The 22,736-nt window shown below is 38.2% G+C and overlaps 1 protein-coding gene across 1 annotated transcript; it reads left to right on the top strand.

Annotated features, from left to right (window-relative positions):
• The first annotated feature begins 8,864 nt into the window (after positions 1 to 8,864).
• Positions 8,865 to 9,613, top strand: LOC121811451 (protein SENESCENCE-ASSOCIATED GENE 21, mitochondrial-like). Its single transcript, XM_042212309.1, has 2 exons — positions 8,865 to 9,083; positions 9,198 to 9,613. The coding sequence occupies exons 1-2, from the start codon at positions 9,010 to 9,012 to the stop codon at positions 9,409 to 9,411; spliced, it is 288 nt and encodes a 95-aa protein (XP_042068243.1). The 5' UTR covers positions 8,865 to 9,009; the 3' UTR covers positions 9,412 to 9,613.
• Positions 9,614 to 22,736: the final 13,123 nt, after the last annotated feature.

Genomic DNA, 22,736 nt, shown 5'->3' with positions numbered 1-22,736 from the left:
AAAATCGTTTTAAAATTGATAGAATTGTTAGTGTGAGTTAAAATGTTCAAGATGCAAACATTCAAAAGATAAAATATATGACTAAAATCGTAAAATTGACATATATTCAGGACCAGTTTCGGCCTTTACTCTAAATTTTAATAAAATTGTATATACCCTCTTTAACAGTATAATTGAATTCACCGTCTTTTTTAGACGGTCAACCTATTTTTTTGCTTTTCTTATGTTTTATATCTCTTTATTTTCTCTCAGTATATTTTATTCTCTCCTTATTTAATTTTAAAATATTATTAGTACTTTTTTAAAATTCTCGTGCGAAAAAAGATGTCTTATTTACGAAGGAATGGAGGTGAAAGTTTGTGATTGTTGGGGAAGCGGCGCCGCAGATTCTAAACTGTAAATCAGTGTGTAGTTTGCTGCACAGACACCCTGGAATATTTAGTTGCATGCAGCATGCCTACACTACTTATTAAATACACCTATACATACATTTTCAAATCTTTTCACTTTTCTCTTTTTCATAGAGATACATTTAATTTGATCGTCTCGGACACACCTTTGCACAAGAGTAACTTCGTTCTCTCTCTTATTTTATTTTTTATATTTTTTCTTCTCACTTTCTCTCTTTTATTTTAAACTTGTGATGTAAAAAAAACATTTCAATTATGGCGGAATGGAGAGAATAATGTTTGTTAAAAATCTCAAATTTGTAAAAAAAATGTATTATGGTCCGAGGTTTTAGATGAAAAGAATCTAGGCGATTCATCGTTTCATCTTTAAATTCTCAATCTCACGCCATTATCAAATTCTTTTTAAAAGTTAGGGAATTTTTAGTTGAAGACTTTTTTCAAAAAGAATCACATAGTGTCCTATTGATAATCATAATACGGTAAAGACGATGCGTCATTGGGTCTGATTCACAATTTTGGAATACTTTTCAAAATTATCTCAAATAATAGTTGTTTTTTTAAAAATAAACATAGGTAGAGAATATTTTTTTCCGAATATACTAAAATTGATTCACAGTATAAAATTTGGTTTCTACTCCATCTCTTAATTTAAAGTACAGAATAAGATCGGTGCAATATTTAATGCTATTAACTTGTCCCTGCAAACAACAAATTTGCTAATCACGAGAACTATATTTAATTAAGAAGCGTAATCATAAGAGCTCGGAATCTTTTTCCCTTATACGTCACTTATTTATTAATATTCATATAATTTACGATATGATAATGTTAATAAATACCAATAGAAAGAGAAAATAATGAATGCGTGCAAATTATAAAAAGAAGTATATATTGATTGTTGTTTATAACCACATAAAGAGAAAAAAAGGAGTGGAGTATAAAATATCTACTATATTAGTATAATGTAGGTTGTGTTGGAAGGAGATCCTGCGTAATCAGGGATTCGAAATCAAGAGATTGGAACAAATCAAGGAAAATCACTCAAAATCATTTCCGAGATATTAGGAAATATTTTTTGAAATCTTTTATCTTATTATAATTTTCCTTGTATAGATATTCCTTAGTCTATATAAGATGTACAAATCATGGTGAATGAATATATCAGAAAACTATTCCACTCCTTTTACGTTTTTACATGGCATCCGAGCAAGTTAGGCTCAGAAAAATATCATCATAGCCTCATAGCCCCCAATATACAATTCTCGACCGAGACGGCGAGAAACCAACACATTCAAGATGACCGGAAATAAGGAAGAAATTGAACCAATTACAGAGAAGATCAGATCAAGCAAAAGTGTTACCGTAGCCTTCAAGTTGAATGACTCAAACTACTCACTATGGGCACGCCTAATGAAGGTGGCTATCGGCGGCAGAGGAGTCTACCACCACATTACGGGAATCCTGACTCCACCGCGCCAGGGAGAGAAGGGATACACCGATTGGGAGGAGATAGACTTGATAGTCTTCTCATGGATCATCTACAACATGGAGACACACATTATAGCCGATTTCGCACATCACCAAACGGTGAAATCTCTATGGGATACACTCGCCGTAACCTTTGCTAGTTCGGTAGATTCATATCTCATCTATGACCTGCGAGAGAAAGCAAGCAGAATCATTCAAGGGGAAACGAGTTTGGAGAGTAGGCTCCATGGGTTATGGATGGATATCGATCGGTGCCCACACAAGACCGTCGATTGATGTGATAAAGGCGTTTCATAGTATCGAAGTATCAAATCGGAACTGAGATTGTTCAAATTTCTCACCGGATTAAACGAAAAGTATGATTGGGTCAGATGCTAGATCCTCAAGGAGGATCCATATCCCTCAGTCGATGAGGCGTATGGATGGGTGAAACGGGATGCAGCTCGATTGAAAATCATGTCACCGGCGTCCGAATCACCCACCATCGTCGTCGAGAGCGACTCATCATCGGGAGTAGGGTTTGGCTTTGGAGCCCGTGAATACCGCCCGCCGCAACCGCCGAACAAGAACCAGCAGCAGCCGCCGTCGTGCTTCGCCACCTCCAATCGACGGGGAAACAAACCACACGACAAATCGAAACTATGGTGTTCCCATTGTGGAATGAACAAGCACACGAGGGAGACGTGCTTTCAATTGGTCGGATATCCCGACTGGTGGGAGAAAGAGAAGGCCGGTAAAGGCAAAATCGCCAACGGAATTGAAGGTGGATGAAAGAGTTCGACAGGAACAGGGGCTGGTCAGGAGACACCTCAGTCCCAAGAGAAAGGGCCGGAGACAGGAGGTTTCCAGGCCGGCGGTGGCAGGCGAGGCGACGGCGGAGCAGAGAAGGTCGCCGGAGCAATGACCGCTTCATCCCAATGGGTTGAAGGTAGCGGCAGAGAATGAGGTAACGTGTTGGGGGTTGAAAACCCTAACCCAAATAACACATTTTCTATTAAATCCTCAAGTTCTGATAATTTACATTTTTTACCCCACCCTACAAATAATATCAGATTTAGCCCCATTGCTGGTAATAATGTCATTGAACACCCCATTATTTGTAAAAACTCATTCGCACCCCTGGATAATTTATCTTATGCGTTTGAGGCCTTGGGTAGTCAGAAAATTGATGATACGGGTTGGATTTTTTATTGCGAGACAACTGATACCATGACATATGATAAAAATGATTTTGTGAGCCTCCATAAAACCCCCAAAACTCATATCCAGACTTCAAATGGGGGTTAACTCCAGTTGAAGGGACAAGAACTATAGAAATTTCACCTGATTTGCGTATCTCGAACTGTCTATATGTTCCAAATCTATCTTAGAAATTGATGTCCATTAGTCATGTGACAAAGGAACTGGATTGTACTTTACTGATGCGTCCCAACTTCTGCTTATTACAGGATATCCGGACGGGGAAGATTATTGGACGTGGCACTGAGCTCCTGGGACTCTATTTTGTGGATGAGATTGCTCGACAAGATGATGCGGCGATGCTTGCTCACGGATCCACAAATCATGATACTTGGCTCTGGCACCGAAGAATGGGTCATCCTTCTCCGGGTTATCTAAAATCTCTTTTTCCAAACCCTAAATTTCCTAGATTGTTTTCTTGTGAGACTTGTGTTTTGGCCAAGAGCCTTAGAAACTCGTTTAAACCTAATGATACTCGTGTTGACACTGCTTTTTCACTTGTGCATTATGATGTGTGGGGCCCTGCACCCGTCAATACTAATCTGGGTTTTAAGTATTTTGTTTTATTTGTGGATGATTGTACTAGAACTACTTGGGTCTATTTTTTGAAACATAAGTCCGAAGTTTTTGATAAATTTGTCATCTTCTATAAAATGGTCCAGACCCAATTCCAAACCTCGGTTAAAATCTTACGATCTGATAATGGGAGGGAATTTGTGAATAGTTCCATGTCTCAATTTTTTACCGAAAATGGATTGATTCATCAAACCTCCTGCACTCATACAACTGAATAGAATGGGGTAGCCGAAAGGAAAAAATAGGATAATTCTTGAGATGACTCGAGCACTCCTCATAGACTCCAAAACCCCATCCTTTTTTCTGGCCTGAAGCTGTAGCCACATCAGTATACCTCCTAAACCGCCTTCCTACAAAAACCTTGAATCATATTAGTCCACTTTAACCCGATGACCATCTTCTCTATCTCTGCCACCCAAGATATTTGGTTGTTCGGTTCACGTCCATATTCCTAAACACGAAAGATCTAAACTTGAACCTTGTGCAACTAAATGTGTGTTTGTTGGGTATGGGATAAATCAAAAGGGCTATAGATGTTATGATCCTAAAATCAAACGAGTAATTATAACCATGAACTGTAATTTTCTCGAGTCTGAATTTTACTATCACAAACATCTTGGGACTCAGGGGGAGAGCAGTCAGGGGGAGAGTCGAGAGTATGACTCCCTTTGATGTTTTGTGCCAAGTACCTTTGATGTGGGACCAAGTGAGCAAGTTGGCACTATCCATGGGCTGATTCCGTCCACAAATGGGATCCAGACGCTTCCGCCGCGTTCAACTGATCCACATTCTGAAGATACGGTTGTTACTCCTGATCTCGTTGGTGCAGAAACAGAAGAAGAAGACAATACTATTGATCAAGATACTGGTCAATATGTACTTCCTCCAAGAAGCACGAGAGGCATTCCTCCCAAGAGATATTCACCTGAAAGGATCGGAAGACAGAACAGATACTCTGTGGCGAACTTCGCCAGAGCTAATATCTCAAAGATGGCGAAGGCATTTCAGACAGCTCTGTACGAGGAGGAGATTCCTCGAACCTTTGAAGAAGCAGTAAAATTGAAACATTGGAGGGATGCGATGTTAGTCGAGATGAAGGCCTTCAAGCGGAACAGCACATAGGAGGTTAGTTCACTACTTGAGGGGAAGCACACAGTAGGATGTCGTTGGGTCTTCACAATTAAACGGAGACCAGATGAGAGTATTGAGAGGTACAAGGCGCGACTCGTAGCAAAAGGCTACACACAGACTCAAGGAATTGACTATTCTGAAACCTTTTCTCCAGTCGCCAAAATGAACACCGTCCGCGTGCTACTCTCTATTGCCGCAAATAAAGATTGGTTACTCTGAGGATCCTATCTATATGGCAACACCATCGGGATTCTCTGAGGAATTTGGAGAAGGGAAGGTGTGCAAACTGAGAAAGACTCTCTATGGGCTCAAACAGTCCCCTAGGGCGTGGTTTGGAAGATTCACTGAAGTGATGAAGAAATATGGATATCGGCAGAGTAACTCAGATCATACTCTCTTCACCAAGAGAGTTGGCGAGAGGATCACGTGTTTAATTATTTATGTGGATGACATGATAATCACGGGAGATGACAAGGAAGAAATAGAAAAACTCAAGGAGCATCTGGCTACTGAATTTGAGATGAAAAATCTTAGAGATTTCAAATACTTTTTGGGAATCGAAGTGCTAAGGTCTAGCAAGGGAATTTTCATTTGCCAAATAAAGTACGTTCTTGATCTTCTGACAGAGATAGGCATGTTAGATTGCAAACCGGCAGACACTCCAATAGTTCAGAATCACGGTCTTCAAGTTGTAAAGGGGATGGCGACCACTGATCGAGGAAGATACCAGAGACTAGTTGGAAAACTCATATATCTTTCCCACACTAGACCAGATATTGCCTATGTTGTGGGAATACTTAGCCAATTCATGCACAGTCCCCAAGAAGATCAATGGGAAGCTGCGTTGAGAGTTGTTCGATATCTGAAGGGAAGTGTTGGCCATGGAGTGTTGTTCCGGAAGAATGGACATCTAGATATGCATGGGTACACTGACGCAGATTGGGCAGGAAACCCAGTATATCGTCGTTCTACGAGAGGGTACTTCACCTTTGTTGGTGGCAATCTGGTCACGTGGAGAAGTAAAAAGTAGAAAGTAGTTGCTCTCTCAAGTGCTGAGGCTGAATTTCAGAGAATTAAGAGTGGACTAACCGAGATACTTTGGCTTAGAAGGTTGATGAAGGAATTGAACTTAGAGTCGCAAAAGACGTGCAAGTTGTTGTGTGATAATAAGGCAGTCATCAGTATCTCAGAGAACCCCGTTCAACATGATTGGACCAAACACGTCGAAATTGATCGTCAGTTCATAAAGGAGAATCTTGAAGAGAAGATATTGGAAATTCCATATGTGAAATCCGAAGACCAATTGGCCGACATTTTGACTACGGCAGTATCGGTGAAAAACTTTCATGAAGTTTTGGGCAAATTAAGCTTTGGAAATCCCGTCACTTAACTTGAGGGGGCGTTGGAAGAAGATCCTGCATAATCAAGAGATCGGAAGAAATCAAGGAAAATCACTCAAAATCATTCACGAGATATTAGGGAGATATTTTTTGAAATCTTTTACCTTATTATAATTTTCCTTGTATAGAAATTCCTTAGCCTATATAAGAGGTACAAATCACCGTGAATGAATATATCAGAAAATTATTCCACAACTTTTATGTTTCTATAGATGGTCTTAGTGTATAAATATTTTATTAATTATATTAGAATTGTTGCCGCTTTCACAAACATTATTGATGATTGGTAGACGGGTCGGGTCTACTATATATTACTCCTACGGAGTAGTACTATTTATTAAAAAAAAGTGATGTGACACGTTTGTGGAGGCTATGATTAGGCTTAATTTGTGGTCACACAACACGATAAACCTGAGGTTAAGATTTCATCTTTTTTATTCAACTTTTTTGCGTGCATAACGTGATTTTAGGTACCTAGCTCTGTCTCCCACATACTCCAATATTTAGCAGCTTAGTAATCGAATTACAAGAAACGAAGAAAAGAGAGAAGAGAAAAGAGAAAAGAGAAAAGAGAAAAGAGAAAAGAGAAAAGAGAAAAGAGAAAAAGGAAGTGCAATATAAATGTGACATGTGGTGTACATAAAATTATAAATACGATTATTTACAAGAATATAGTATTATACTAGTATTTGTTTTTTCGTAATAAGGAAACAAAGGCAATTAGAAAAGTCTAAAATGGAGGAGCGTGAACGCACGAGAATCATACCTTGACCGCGCGGCTAGACTAGCGATTCTATAACGAAACCAAAAAGTAGAAACAAAATCAATAACGCGTTTCTAAAATATATATATATATACCTATTTTTTGATCTTCACAATTAATTATATATAGCTTAATTGGTGTGGCTTCTTGCTACGTACTCCATATGAAATAGCTATGTTATTGCTGATTGACTAACTCTTTTTGTGGAACTAGCTTAGTACTTGGATGATCAAAACTCCCCCAAACTGAATCCATGCAAACAAAACTCCTCCAACCTTATTTATTTACTTAATTTAGTTTAATTGATTGAAATATGTGGTACAATTCAAATTAGTAGTACTATATTATTACTTTCATATCATTAAATTTTGATTTTATTACCCATGCTCGTCCTAAACTTATACTCCCAACACTAGCAAATTACTCAAACTAATACTCCATAAATTTATAAATGTAAAATTAGTACAATAATCATAATTTTAAGCGCCAATAGCAACGCCATCGTGTTGCTAAGTCAGCTTCTAAATTTCAGAAAATATAAAGTTCAAGTATTGTCTTTCAATTTTTATAGTTCATGCGCAATACGCTAGATGATGGGATACGAACTAAACAACTAAACAATAATTGCGAGCCCAATAGCAGTGACGGCCCGTCAGCCCAAAACCCAAGAAAGAGTATCAGTTCGGCACAACCAAAGAGTTCGGTCACAGCCTATAGCTCGGTAAAAGCCGACCAATCGAGCTCAACTCTCAGATCGGCACAACCAAAGAGTTCGGTCACAGCCTATAGCTCGGTAAAAGCCGACCAATCGAGCTCAACTCTCAGATCGGCAAAAGCTGATCGGCAAAGTTCAGCAGTTCGGTCTCAGTATTCGACCGAACAAGGAGATAGTGGACCCATGCAGGATCTCCACGACCTCCATTACACCCACGATCTATTTAGTGGTATTAAGCAGTTATCAACCCCCCTACCAGGGCTGCAAACCACGATCTTAGTTCGAATGTATAAATAGAACTTAGATCAGATAGACCAGGGTTAAGTTCTCTAGATCCTGAATCTCATATAGCAAATCAGTATTGTAATCTGTAAGCTAGATCAAGCAATACAAATTTGCCCTCTATTCTTCCCGTGGACGTAGATTTACCTCAGTAAATCGAACCACGTAATTTTCAGTGTTGTGATCTTCATTTATTACTTGCATTTATTCCCATCAAAAATTCGCTAAATCATCACTAGAGTTTACCAAAGTTGATGTTTTTTATGACTAATATTTAATTCAACCTTACTGCATGAATTGTGTGTCGTGGGAAATTTTTCACAGAAAAAATAAGAGCTTTTGTATTGTTTTCAATTTAAAAACTTTTGTGACATTCCAAAATTCATTCAAAGTTCATTTCGATTTTTTATGGGCCATCAATTGTTAATAACAGCAAGAATCATATTCCAAATATTTTAGCTAAAAAAGTATGGGTTATTGCAATTATTTTCGGTTAATTAGCTAACTGATTAGTTCAATTACAACTATGGATTTGGACTAATTTCCTAATCGAATAATCAACTACTATTCACTTTCTTATAATTTTATTAATAGTAACATATACTCACTCCATAATATCTCATATATTTTTTTTCATTTATCTAATAATAAATATCTCATTTCATGTATATTATTTTTGGCAATTAAATTCTACACAACACAAACGAAGAAAAGTAGTAAACGTTGACCGGGTGTCAATGAAGGTAAGAAGCAAACAGCGTACACTTGAATTTTTCCAATTGACGCGGCCCAACCCAATCATGAACTCTTCAATTTTGCTTTTTCTTTCTTTTAATTTTCCCTTCCCAAACCGCCCATTTCTTCATCTATAAATCTCTTCCTCGCTGCAGCATCAACCCCAACACAACACACCAGACCTTCCCAATCCCTCCCATAAATATTTCCATATTTCTCACAACAAACTTTTTTAAAAAAAAATCAGCTCTCTTTCCAAATCTTGAAAAAATGGCACGTTCCTTCTCCAACGTCAAAACCGTCTCTTCCTTCGTCGGGAACCAAATCTCCGCCTCTCTTGCCAGGTTCGTTCTCATATATGGAAATAAAATAAAATGTAATCTGTAACTCATTCTATGAAAAAACACATTTGAATCGGAACATTATGATTAAATTAAGTTTTGATTAATTGAAAACAGGAGGGGATACTCTGCGGCGTCGCAGGGGGTGGGCAGCAGCGGCGGTGGCCGGGCTCCGAATGTGATGCTGAAGAAGGGATCGGAGAAGGGCGGGGAGAGTGCATGGGTGCCCGACCCGGTTACCGGATACTACAGACCCGAATCTAATGCGAAGGAGCTTGACCCGGCGGAGTTGAGAAAGATGCTCATCAGGAGCAAGAACAATGCTAAATGAACCCATGGAGACGGCGCGGTCTCGTTCGGCCCGGCCTGGCCCGATATGAACACGACGAGTAGAATTTTGATTGAATTTTAGCAGAAATTGCCTGCTCATGTTGTTCGTCGTTCCTGCTATTATTATTACTGTGTTCAAATGGATCTGTATTTTCGTTGCTATGTTATTATTATTAAAATATAGTACTAGTATTAAAATTCAATATTTTGATCAATTTTACTTTTCATGTTCTAGAAGTTTCCGTATTAAAGTGAGTTACTTTGCCTTTGGTTTTCAATTGTTTTTACGCGTAATTAATCTGATAACTACTCTAGTAAGTACTCCATCTTTTCCAAGATACGAGTCATATTTTATCATTTCGGCTCGTCCCATAATAAAAGTCATATTTTACCTTTACCATAAATAGTAAGTAAGTCTCACATTCAACTAAATCACTCCACTCACATTTTATTATAAACCGATATATAAAAAATAGACCTCATATATATACTACTAACTTTTTCAACCTACTATTCTTTACGTTTCTTAAATACATTGACCATATCAAATGTGACTCATATTGTGGAACGGGGTGAGTATAATTTCTACTACGTCCCAGTTCAATGTTCACAATAACGAATTTAGCAGTGGTGGATCCAGGATCCGAAAACAAAGGGAGCGGAATATATAGAAGTATTAGCTTGATTTAGTGTGAACGTGGCTATTTTTTCAGGGAGTGACGCCGGAGGTAAACGGATTGGATGGACATGGTAATTTTACGTCTTGAAAAGGGGAAATTAGTCGCATGGAGGGGGTGCCCCGGACCCGATCCGCCAGTGGTAAATTTAGAGACGTAACAGATGTCGCAACAAATATCGAGGGCATTGAAGTTAGTTTAAGGCTTTAAGCACTACTAATAAGAATATGATAATACTCTGCTTTGTGAGCAGTGTAACGACCTAACAAAATAAAACGAGATTAAATGATGGAATAAAATTAGGTAAATAGCCAATCTACAAAATATAATGTCCTCGACATCTCATCATGCAGTTATGGACAAATTAAAGAGTGACAATGCATTCTACTTATTATTGAGGTGTCATTTCTAAACCTAATTTTCATAGAATAACAATTATGTACTTTGGTATTTAAAGTAAACAACTCTCGTTATTCAATGATATTATGATTCTTAATTATATTTCCCTAAATACACGTGTTGCAATGTAGGACTTTCTCAAAATCACAAACCAAGAGATTGTGGATTTGTGGTTATTTGATAGAGATTGAGCATTTTGTGCAAAGTCCACTCCACCCAATAATTTCCTACACAATGTTGCGCAAGAGCATCATTGTGTCTCTTGACACTATTAATATACTATGATTTGATATTAGCAAAGTAGTATATCTTGAATTAGAAAGCGACGCACTATTTTGTATTCATTGAAACAACTGTCTAAGCTACGTACGAAGTTAGAGCCAAGTATCAAAATTTCATTGAATTTTACATATTAAATCGATAAACTTTGATTGGCCTTTTGCCTGTTAAGCAAGACAAGGGTAAATGGATAGGAGGTAAGAGAAATTCAAATTTCTGACCAGATCGATGCTACAAAAGTGTGGGGCCTTTTCATGCTCCAATCTCGAATTTCATTTTCGGAATGCATAAGCATCATTTAACTAGTGGTATGAATCAACAAACTGAAGTATGACGGAAAGATGATTTCTTCTGGTGAAAACACCACTCCCCGTCCATCAAAGTCGAATTGGAGTATTTTTCCACACACAAGTTGTGGTCATGGAACTTTTTTTGTAAGTATCCCAATCAGAGCTAATCCTGCAAATCATCACAGAAGATACAGAAAAAGAGGATGAAGTTAATAAAAGGGTGACCTTAGAGACCAAACTATGTAGTCGAAAAGATCACAATTCCATCTAATATCACGCTCAGACGACTTAAATTGCATAAAAAGATAGAACAGAGAGGACATGACAACTGGTCTCTTAGTACTACTACTACTACTAATACTATATTACCACCTAAAGCAGAGGTCACTCGAGAGGAGATTCACCGTTCATTAGAGCTGTGAAATTAAACAATTTAAAGAGTGATAAAGTCTGTTAAAAGTTTCTATTATACTGATAGACCTGATGAAGTAACACATTGACATGTTCTGATACTAAAGGAAGATCACTACACTGACTGCACTTCATTTATACACCTTAGTACACAACTTTAGAAAATATAATAATAAAGCACACGAGTGCAGATAATCATGATTAGATTATGATCCATAACATAGCCAGCCAGCAGATAATAATAGTGGGATAAGGCAGTAAGGCACAAATGCTCAATCAAGCTATTTGCACAAAATAAAAAGTAGAAGACCAGTTATCAAATTTAGATATTCAAATGGTTCATTATTGTCATAACCACAGAAATTTGTCTGCCTCTCGGTTTATATAGCTATTTGATGTTATATGATGGATCACCACAACTGAGTAGAAGCGGCGCATGACCTTCCCATATAATCCACAAATGCAAAAACTGACTAAAAGTGAGGCTAACAAAGGTTGAAGTGTGAAATTCATCAGAACCTGCAGTAGCTGTGGATGGTTTTTCACTAAAACAAGGCTGTTTCGCCTTTAACTAGGCCTATTCATAAAATTAGTGTCTTGTTAACGAAGCACAATTGCACTCTCCAAATTCTCTCCGACTAGAATTATCGATTGACCCCCTAAGCATCCAAATCCCAATGCACAACGTTTTGCTCTTTCTGTTTTGCTGAATACTCTTGTTCTTGTACAACTCTTTGAAGCTTGCTCTGAGAGTAATCCTCATGGAACACCTAGTGGATTTGGGAAAACTACAATTTCAAATGACTCTAGAACTTCAGTGCTAGGTTTAACTATCAACAATTCATTGAAATCAATGTTTCTAGCTCTGTGTTCTATCCAGAATTACTCATACTTTCTGCTCTCATCCAGAACTAACCAACCCACCACTAATTTGCACACCTAAGAGCATACAGGACCATATCTACATATCAATGATCCCATTGTTAATTAGCAACTGATAGTGAAGATGATCAGCAGAGTACATTACTCAACCCTAACTCAATGGCACTCAAATAGCCTCAAACAATGCACGAACACAATGAATAAGCAAAGTGAAATTGAGCACAACAATCTTCATGCTATCATACACTATTAATTTTATCACCAGTTAAACACAAAGTGAGCAAAAAATCCTAAATCAATTATACCTCGATTTTAAATCGAAGAAACAAGAGAATCACTCGTAAGATCCTCCCCGTCGAGGCCATTGCAATCCAATCCACAGCCACATTGGGGACAGACAAAGAAATTATCAATCGCAAAGCCTGCGGATGCAATCCCAACGGAAAATTCGAGCTTATCACCGTTTCTCCTGACCTCGACAATGCTCAGCCAGTCAGCCATACAAACAGCAGTTTGACTTGAACGCCAGATAAATTAGTGAGCTTATCTTTACGTATGTAGCCGCTGATGACAGAGTTGTAGTTGAGCTGATACGAGCCTTCCAAAGAGAAACTGCAGGAACCGTTGATATAGGCGTTGAATTTTCCGGTTGAATCGTAGAGATCGTAGTGTGTTACCCTGATACGTACCATACATCTGCTCAACCATCACCAACCCAGCTTGATGATCATCAGAACCAAGAGGAAGATACCAAGACTGAGGATAATCAAGATGCTACCAGACCGCAGCGTACAAGACGCCCACCAGCACGTTTTCTCGACTATGTAGGTCGTTAGTTACATATTAAGTTAGTTAGTCAGTTATCTAATGTAATAGGAGTAGAGAGTCGAGCGTTCTTATAAGCTCCATGTCGGGTTTTCTTTGTTGGTTCTTTCCCGATATGCAAAAGAGAGTCGAATCAACCCTAGGGTCCTTAGTTAATATAAATAGGAATCTTGTTATGTGAATTGGGGGCATTTAATAAGAATCCTTAAATATTTCCTAGTCTTCCTTATTTTTTTTTACAGTAACGTTCTCTGATAAGGAGCTTTTCCTTATCATTTGGTGCTCTCATTGACGTTCTCATGTCTACCAATCCCAACAACATTCCTATTGTTCCTACACGGGAACAACTTCCCTTGTCGCAGATCGACGATGTTCGACACGAATCAGATATTCCAACCGTGGCTGTTCCTGCTCCATGTGTAATTCCACACGGGCAATTGGAGTGGATTATGTCTTCAATTGCAAAATTGGAGTCACGTTGTGCGGCATCTGATCGTCGAGCCATGGAGCATCGTTTTCCTCCACGACCTGATCCCGATCCACCGTATGCTGTGCCGATTTCATCATCAGTTCGTGCCTCTCACCTGCAGCAACAACAGTTTCAAACGACGGTTGCAGGGGATCAGTTTCCACATCAACCGCATACACCTCCTCTTGAGCACAACAATAGTAGCCATATCAATGATGTAACTGCTCATAACCGTCCACTACACAGCGGTTTTTACCCATCACAACAATTTTCTCATTTCATACAACCGTCTATTCATGGAATGGATGCTCTGAGACAATACAGACCTACTGCCGGGACTGTTCCAATTGGTGCATATAATCCACCTTTCCAGTTCGACAGTCCACTCTACTCCAACCTACCCGGTCCCCGGCCAACTTCTTGTTGGTATCCGTCCCCGGATCGGCCCACTCGAGGTAGTCAACTCCAGGACCAATTTCGGGGTGTTCGAATGGATCCTCCCCGTTTTGATGGGTCTGATGCTGCAAATTGGATTTTCAAAATCCAATACTACTTTGACCATATGATGATGCCCGATGCGAATCGCCTACACTATGTTGTTCCTTTGTTTGATCCGCCAGCGGCCGAATGGATCAAACATTATTGCTCGAACAATGATTTTGTGACTTGGCAGGAGTTCTTGAATGAAGTTCGATACAGATTTGACCCGGATTGTTATGAGAGCTATATTGGTTTGATCGCCAAATTATGTCAAAATGGTACAGTTTCGGAGTATCAACTTGAGTTTGAGCGTTTGCAGAATAAGCTTTCGGGTGTGCCAGACTATATTCTTTTACCAATATATATTGCCGGTCTCAAACAACCACTTCAGCGCGAGGTTAAGCTTCACCGGCCATCTACACTTGCGGCGGCTTTTGCTCTAGCTAAAGAATTATCAGCTTGTCGTTCTGATTTGCTGCCATCCACCTCTGTTTATCAGGGGAAACCATGGATTCCTAGAGAGTCACGACATCCATACACGTCGTCAGCAAGTACAAACACCAACACGGCGCAGTCATCACAAACACCTCGCCCAGCTTCTGCACGTCGTATGAACAATTTGGGGAAGCTTCCCGTCGTGCGGCTGTCAGGCGCAGAAAAGGCTGATCGCTCACGCCGGGGCCTATGTTGGTATTGTGATGAAAAATGGGCTACCGGCCATGTCTGCAAACAGAATTTCCTTGCTTACATGGGTGCTGACGATGACGATGTTGATGTTCACGAATCAGATAGTAGTCTACCAGAGGACAATGTGATTACAGCAGATCTGTCCCATTTGAATGCTATCGATGTTCGACAGCGTGCGAAGTCAATTCATATGGTGGGCACGCTCCATGCAACTGCAGTGAATATCCTTGTTGATACCGGAAGCTCCCATGATTTTATGCATCCCCGCCTAGCCGAAAAGCTAAGTCTTTCTTTGACTAAAGTTAAACCTTTTCGTGTTTATGTTGGTAATGGTGAGTCCTTACTTTGTTCTCATGTCAGCAAGGAGACGGTGATCGATCTACAAGGTCATGTTTTCCGTATTGATCTACACATTTTGGCTTTCCACGGTCCAGACATAATTCTTGGCATGGAGTGGTTAGAATCATTGGGTCGTGTCACACACGATTATGTGGCCCGGACCATGGAATTTTACAAGGATGATTCTCTGGTTGTTTTACGAGGGGGATTCTCTTCACCTCAGCAGATTTCTGTACATGGCTTGGCTACACTTCTGACTCATACAGACGGCCCAGACTTGTTTGAAATTGTGGCTGTCCCACAGCCTTCCCAACCGACAGTTGCAGATCAACAACCTGTTTTTCAAGCTGATTTGCCACAACAAATTCTGCGTGTACTGTCCGAATTTAAGGCGGTTTTCAACCAGCCAGACGGAATGCCACCCTCACGTCAGTTCGATCATCGGATTCACTTACTTCCGGATTCAAAACCTGTCAACGTTCGACCTTATCGGTATCCTTATTTTCAGAAACAGGAGATTGAGAAACAAGTTGAGGCTATGCTCGAACAAGGCATCATTCAGCCTAGTCAAAGTCCTTTTTCATCCCCGGTTTTGCTGGTTCGAAAGAAGGATGGCACGTTTAGATTTTGCATCGATTACCGTGCTCTCAACAAAGCCACTGTTCCCGACCATTTCCTATTCCTACTGCAGATGAGCTATTTGATGAGTTGGGTGCAGCGAAGTTTTTCACAAAGCTTGATCTTCGTTCGGGTTATCATCAGATTCGGATGCACAGAGAGGATATATTCAAGACAGCTTTTCGAACGCATGATGGTCATTTTGAGTTCCTTGTGATGCCATTCGGTCTCACGAATGCTCCTTCAACGTTTCAAGCGACCATGAACTCCATTTTTCGGCCTTTGTTGCGTAAGTTTGTCATTGTGTTCTTCGATGATATCCTGGTTTACAGTCCTACTCTTGAGAGGCACTGCAGCCACTTAACGGAGATCCTGTCTATTTTGGCGGCTAATCAATTTTTTGTCAAACTTTCAAAGTGCACTTTTTGTAGTGAATCCGTGGATTATTTGGGCCACATAATTGTTAATGGGAGACTTCAAGCTGATCCAACTAAATTGGAATCTATGGTGGCGTGGCCTACTCCGTCGACGGTTAAACAGTTGAGGGGATTTCTAGGCTTGACGGGCTATTATCGACGTTTCATTGCTCACTACGCGATGATTGCTGCCCCACTCACCGAGCTACTCAAGAAAGATTCTTTTACATGGACATCGGTGGCAGATGACAGTTTCGCAGCTCTTAAGGCTGCTATGATTTCAGCACCTGTTCTGCGGCTCCCGGATTTCAGTCGCACATTTTGTGTTGAAACAGATGCATCGGATTTTGGAATTGGAGCGGTATTATTACAAGATGGTCATCCGTTAGCTTTCTTCAGTAAAAAGCTTGGACCTCGACGGCGCACGGCTTCCACTTATCACAAAGAATTGTATGCTATTGTTGAAGCTGTTCAGAAATGGAGGCAATATTTATTGGGAAGAGAGTTCATCATCCGCTCCGATCAAAAGAGTCTTAAGGACTTGCTTCAACAAATTATTCAAACTCCTGATCAACAATTCTATGTTCGTAAACTAATGGGTTTTAAGTTTCGAATAGAGTACAAATCGGGTGTTTCCAACAAAGTCGCAGATGCTCTCTCACGTCGCGACCCAGATGCGGACAGCGATGGTGACCTCTTCACTGCAATGGCTCATCCTTTGCCTAATTTGCTGGATGATTTACGAGCTGAGACAGCCTCTTCCGCTGTGCTGACTGCAGTACGCCAATCTATTGCTGATGGGTCAGCTGCTCCAGAGTTCACTTATTGCGATGGTTTGATTTATTTCAAAAGGCGTATATATGTGGATCCCAACTCTCCAGCTCGAGCCCGGCTATTATTTGAATACCATAACACTCCAGCTGCAGGTCACCCGGGCGTGGATAGAACATTTAAACGATTGGCAGCAGTTTTCTATTGGTCAAGGATGCGTCATGACGTAAGAAAGTATGTTGCTTCATGTGTTGACTGTCAAACAACCAAGTATTCGACTCAACGTCCAGCTGGCCTTCTTCAACCTTTACCTATTCCGTCACAAGTGTGGGACGATGTATCAATGGATTTCATTACAGGACTCCCTCCTTCACGCGGTTATACTGTGATTATGGTGGTCGTTGACAGGTTATCAAAATATGCGCACTTTGCGGCATTGCCTACTAAATTTGATGCTTTGCGTGTTGCTCGCTTGTTCATTGAGACGGTCGTTAAACATCATGGTTTTCCAAATACTCTAGTCTCTGATCGTGATCCCATTTTTCTGAGCACAACTTGGGAACATATGCTTCGTTTAAGTGGCACGAGATTACATTTCACCACAGCCTACCACCCTCAATCCGATGGTCAAACTGAGGTACGGAATAGGGGTCTTGAGCAATATTTGCGTGCCTTTACAGCGGACAAGCCGTCGAAATGGACAGAATTTTTACCATGGGCTGAGTTGGCTCTTAACTGTTTCCATCATTCGGGTTTGGGCACTTCTCCATTTCGTGCATTGTATGGTCGTGAACCTCCATCGTTGGTTGCTGCCCCGCCTTCCTCGACTACACCCCCAGCAATTGCAGACCTCATCCGTCAACGTGGTGAATTGCTCATCAAATTGCGATCAAACCTGGAGTCTGCACAACAGCGTATGCGTGATGTTGCTAATAAACATCGCCGTGATGTGCATTTTGATGTGGGAGACATGGTTCTCCTAAAATTGCAACAGCATAGGCAACATTCAGTTGCACGTCCGCTATCTGCAAAGCTTTCTCGGCGTTACTACGGGCCTTTTAAAGTGGTGGCCAAGGTGGGTCCTGTTGCGTATCGCCTTGATTTGCCACAAGGATGCAGAATTCATAACGTTTTTCATGTCAGCCTTCTACGTCCATTTGTTGCGGGAGACTCTGTTTTTGTGCCTGCTGCTCTTCCTGATGACTTCTTCATGTCGCACCCAATCAGTATACCAGTGAAGTTACTGGATAGACGCGTTGTGATGCAGCAAGGCAAGCCTGTGGAACAGGGCTTAGTACAATGGTCCGATGATGCTCATTCAATCCCTACCTGGGAACCGATTACTTCCCTATTCCGAAGGTTTCCTTCGCTTCTCCTTGAGGACAAGGAAGATTCTATCCGGGGGGGAGTTGATACGTACCATACATCTGCTCAACCATCACCAACCCAGCTTGATGATCATCAGAACCAAGAGGAAGATACCAAGACTGAGGATAATCAAGATGCTACCAGACCGCAGCGTACAAGACGCCCACCAGCACGTTTTCTCGACTATGTAGGTCGTTAGTTACATATTAAGTTAGTTAGTCAGTTATCTAATGTAATAGGAGTAGAGAGTCGAGCGTTCTTATAAGCTCCATGTCGGGTTTTCTTTGTTGGTTCTTTCCCGATATGCAAAAGAGAGTCGAATCAACCCTAGGGTCCTTAGTTAATATAAATAGGAATCTTGTTATGTGAATTGGGGGCATTTAATAAGAATCCTTAAATATTTCCTAGTCTTCCTTATTTTTTTTTACAGTAACGTTCTCTGATAAGGAGCTTTTCCTTATCATACCCCCTTTGGAAGGATACCGATAGGGAAACCGTAGGATTGGATTGCATCGTATGCCGTGGGAGCGGCGCCGCCTGATAGGAAGAGGAGCGAGAGAACGGCCATCGACGTTTGGATATTCCACTGCATTCTGCTATACACCATTTAAATAGTTGACAGGTGGAACCTATTTTATGGTTAAAAAAGTTATTTTTAGAAATTATTCCTAGTTTTGTTATTTCATGCACTTTTGCTTATTATATTTAATCAAAGAATCTACATAAATTGTTAAAAATATTTAATAAGTCAAATTTTATTTACTTCAAAATATTTATATAAAAAGATTAATTTTTTATGTATTCTATCAAATTTTAAAAAAAATTATTTCTTTTCTAATTTTATTGAGATTATATAATTTTTAATATTGTAAAAGATGTCGATCTTATATAAAAATGCAATTAACTAGAATTTGACCAAATATCATGTTTTATATAGCTATTATCGAAATACAAAATAATATAAAAAATATAGCACTCCATAAAAATAATTGCAAAATTTTAATTAATAATTTTTTTTTGATATAATTAGTTGATTCTATTATAATGAAACCGATTTTTTTAAAAAATTATAGTCAACTAATTATGTCAACCTTTTTTAACTTAATAAAATTTTGCAGTTATTTTTATAGAATATATATAATAAATTTTATATTGAGAAAATAGCAATATAAAACATAAAATTTGATCAAGCTTTAGTTTATTCACAATTTTATATAAGAGCGACATTCTTTTAGTGATATTAAAAGATAAATCATCAAAGTAAAATAAAAAGGGAATTTTTTGACATTTTTTTTTCAGAATACGTAAAAGTTACATTTTCTCATATAAATCTTTTTAAAAAAGTAAAATTTGACTTATGATATTTGTTTAACAAGAGTTAACAAAATTATTTTGATTAAATATGGTAGTAAGAAAGTGAAGGGAATGATTTCTAGAAATAACTTTTTTAACCATAAAATAGGTTCCATTTGTCAACTATTTAATGATGTATTATAAAATGTATTATGCAAAGTATGAGGTGATCCCTTCCGCGATTTCACAATGTCACACTATTAGTTTTACTATGTTAATACTAGTAATATGCATTTTTAAATACACTAGCAATATACGCTGAATCAATTTAACATTTGTTTCTTCAGTTACATTATTAAACAATAAAATAGGGATATTGATCTTTAAAATTATAAACTCATACAATCAACTACGAATGCTAAATATAAAGCCTAACAAGAATTACTGGGCTCTAATTAATAAATAATCTTAAAAGCATAGCAAAACATAAGAAGTTTAACATATTTTATCCAATCTGGCATGAATATGTTGTGTTGGATGGAAAGCCCCAACACAACTCCTGAATTATTTACTGTATTATTTTTTAACTAAAATATGCAATTTCTGCTAAAAAAAGATTTTATTCGGATCTGGTTGAAAAAATTATAACTTTAAAAATTACTTCTAGAATTTAAGCAAAATAAGTGCCAGGATTGACCCAAAATGTGTCATTTTTAAAAAAGCGTAGGCCAATATATGGAGTACTACAATTTAACCTTCGATTTTAGGCTACAACTGAAAGGCCCATATATAAAATTGGGCCTTAATTAGGCCCATCGACGTTGGAATTTTATTTACTGTTGAATAACTAATTTAAAAGTCTATATTTACTCACAATTAAACTTAACTGAAGGTAGTAACAATACTCACTAAATTTAATATATTTTGTAAGAGTATATTTAATTATATATATTTGCATGGTAAAACGGTTCGACCAGTAGCTAAATCGGTCGGATAGGTTGAACCGTGAACCAGGTAGTAGCCTCGTCGGTTCATTCACCGGTCCGGTTTTTAAGCATTTTTCTTTTTATCAAAAAAAAAGAAAAGAAAAAGATCTTACTCCCATTTCCGTAGCACGTGTTTAATAAAACTGCTTTTCATTTTTGTCTGCTGCGTTACCGACGAGGTTTTGTCAATTTGTGGTTGGCGATCTCGCCGTGATATTAGTTGTTTTAAGTTTTAAACTGAAATAAAATTCGAGATGGTGCTGTGCACAAGTCAAAGCTCGTGCTGTTAATTATTGGGATTTGGGAATAAAACACTATGTTGTTAATTATTGAGATTTGAAATCGATGAAAATTAGTAGTACATCAATTACTATAAAAGGAATAAAGAAATGCAATTCCTAAAATGTGTAGCTGTTTATGGACCCTCGATGTCGATCAATTATCGCAGAAGAGAAAAAAAATTAAAAAGGCATGTGAATTTTGTGGTTCAACTTTAGTTACCCTTTCCATTATTTCAGCAGTGCAACATGAAAAAAAGGTGGATCCATTTGCTGTTCGACTGTAACGCAATGGAAGTTTCAAGTTCAAGAAGAGAATAAATTAAATTTTGGGAAGCTTAAAAATTAAAATTTTGTACTAGCGTAGTAGCGTTAACTTATTTAATACTCCCTCGGTCCAACCTAAGTGAGACGTTTTCCTTTTCGGTACGTCCCAATCTAAGTGAGTCGTTTCCTCTTTTGGTAATAATTTACTCACTCCTATCCACCCAATTTATTCCCCTTTCTCCTACTTTATCATTTATCCCACTTTATTATTTCTTTCTTTTTTTTATTTTATTCTCACTCATAGTACTTTATTTTTTTTTTCTTTCTTATGTTATTCTTTCTCCTACTTTACTATTAATAATTTAATTAACTAAATACCAGTAGGGTGGAATGGACTAGTACTGCATATGAGACATATTTAAAAAGCAGCAGTATTATCCATCAATATAGTAATAACTTAATTGTATTAAGAGTGAATATTTAATATTAAATTAAAAATCTACAAAATCTCTAGAAGCTTCCAACCTTCTGATCAGTTAAAGGAACTGTTGGATTAAAATTATAAACTGCGGTCCTTTGTAACCACAATTTAAATTAGGTCCAATTATAATTGTAAGACAAAATAACACAACTGGTGTAACAGAAACATTTGAGTTATAATCCTACCGAAGAAAATTCTTTATTGTTCTAGGGAACTTTAATCATTCCATAAATGGGGTAGTTTTTTTTTAATTCTTAACGAAATAAATCATCCCCAATACATAAAAGAACATAACGCGCGAGAAAAGGACGCATGTAGCAGAGAATTTTTTTTTGTTCTAGAGAATTTTAATCATTCCATAAAATGGATAGTTTTTTTAAATTCTTAACGAAATAAATCACCCCCAATACAGCACATAACAGAACGTGCGAGAGAGGCGCATGAGCTACATGCGTCTTTCATAAAAACGCATGAGTTACATGCGTCTTTAATAAAAACGTGTTTTTTTAAACGATGCGTTTCAATAACAGAGACGCATCACGGGCATGCATGCGTCACTCCCCTTGTGGAATTTAAAAAAAAAAAACTACCCCTTTTATGAAAGGATTAAAGTTCCCTAGAAAAAAAAATTCTCTACCAATATTTTTAAATTCGTGCTCATCATATATAGGATTATCTCTTGTACTAAAATTTAAATTTCTTCCAAATCCAGAGCTACACAAAATAATACTCCTACAATATTATTATCCAAAAAAGTAAATGCAATACAAGTTCAATTTATGATTTTATAAATAATCTAATTTAAAAAGGATCTTTGACGGTAAAGGAAAGTAATTAGAACGAATGGTATTATGGAAAGTGAATCAACCCATCCTTAATTATGATAAATAATGTCGTAATCCAACCATTCTCATATAGTATATAGTATCTCTCCGTCCCATAGTAGATGTCACATTTTCCTTTTTAGTTTGTCCCACAAAAAATGTCACATTTTCTCTTTTGGAAAAATTTTCCTCTCACATCAATTATAAAATTATATTTTCTCTCACCACTTAACACACAAAACAACATCTCCTAAAATCTCGTGTCATCTCCCAAGTGTGCCATCTT

This window comes from Salvia splendens, chromosome 7, assembly GCF_004379255.2.
Source record: "Salvia splendens isolate huo1 chromosome 7, SspV2, whole genome shotgun sequence".
Lineage (NCBI taxonomy): Eukaryota > Viridiplantae > Streptophyta > Magnoliopsida > Lamiales > Lamiaceae > Salvia > Salvia splendens.
Note: the sequence above shows the minus strand (reverse complement) of the source record. Positions and strands in the feature narration are given on the sequence as shown.

Coding starts and splice junctions, on each gene's coding strand:
- LOC121811451 (XM_042212309.1), top strand. CDS start 9,010: ATGGCACGTTCCTTCTCCAACGTCAAAACCGTCTCTTCCTTCGTCGGG. Junction 9,084..9,197: donor ATCTCCGCCTCTCTTGCCAG/GTTCGTTCTCAT, acceptor AATTGAAAACAG/GAGGGGATACTCTGCGGCGT.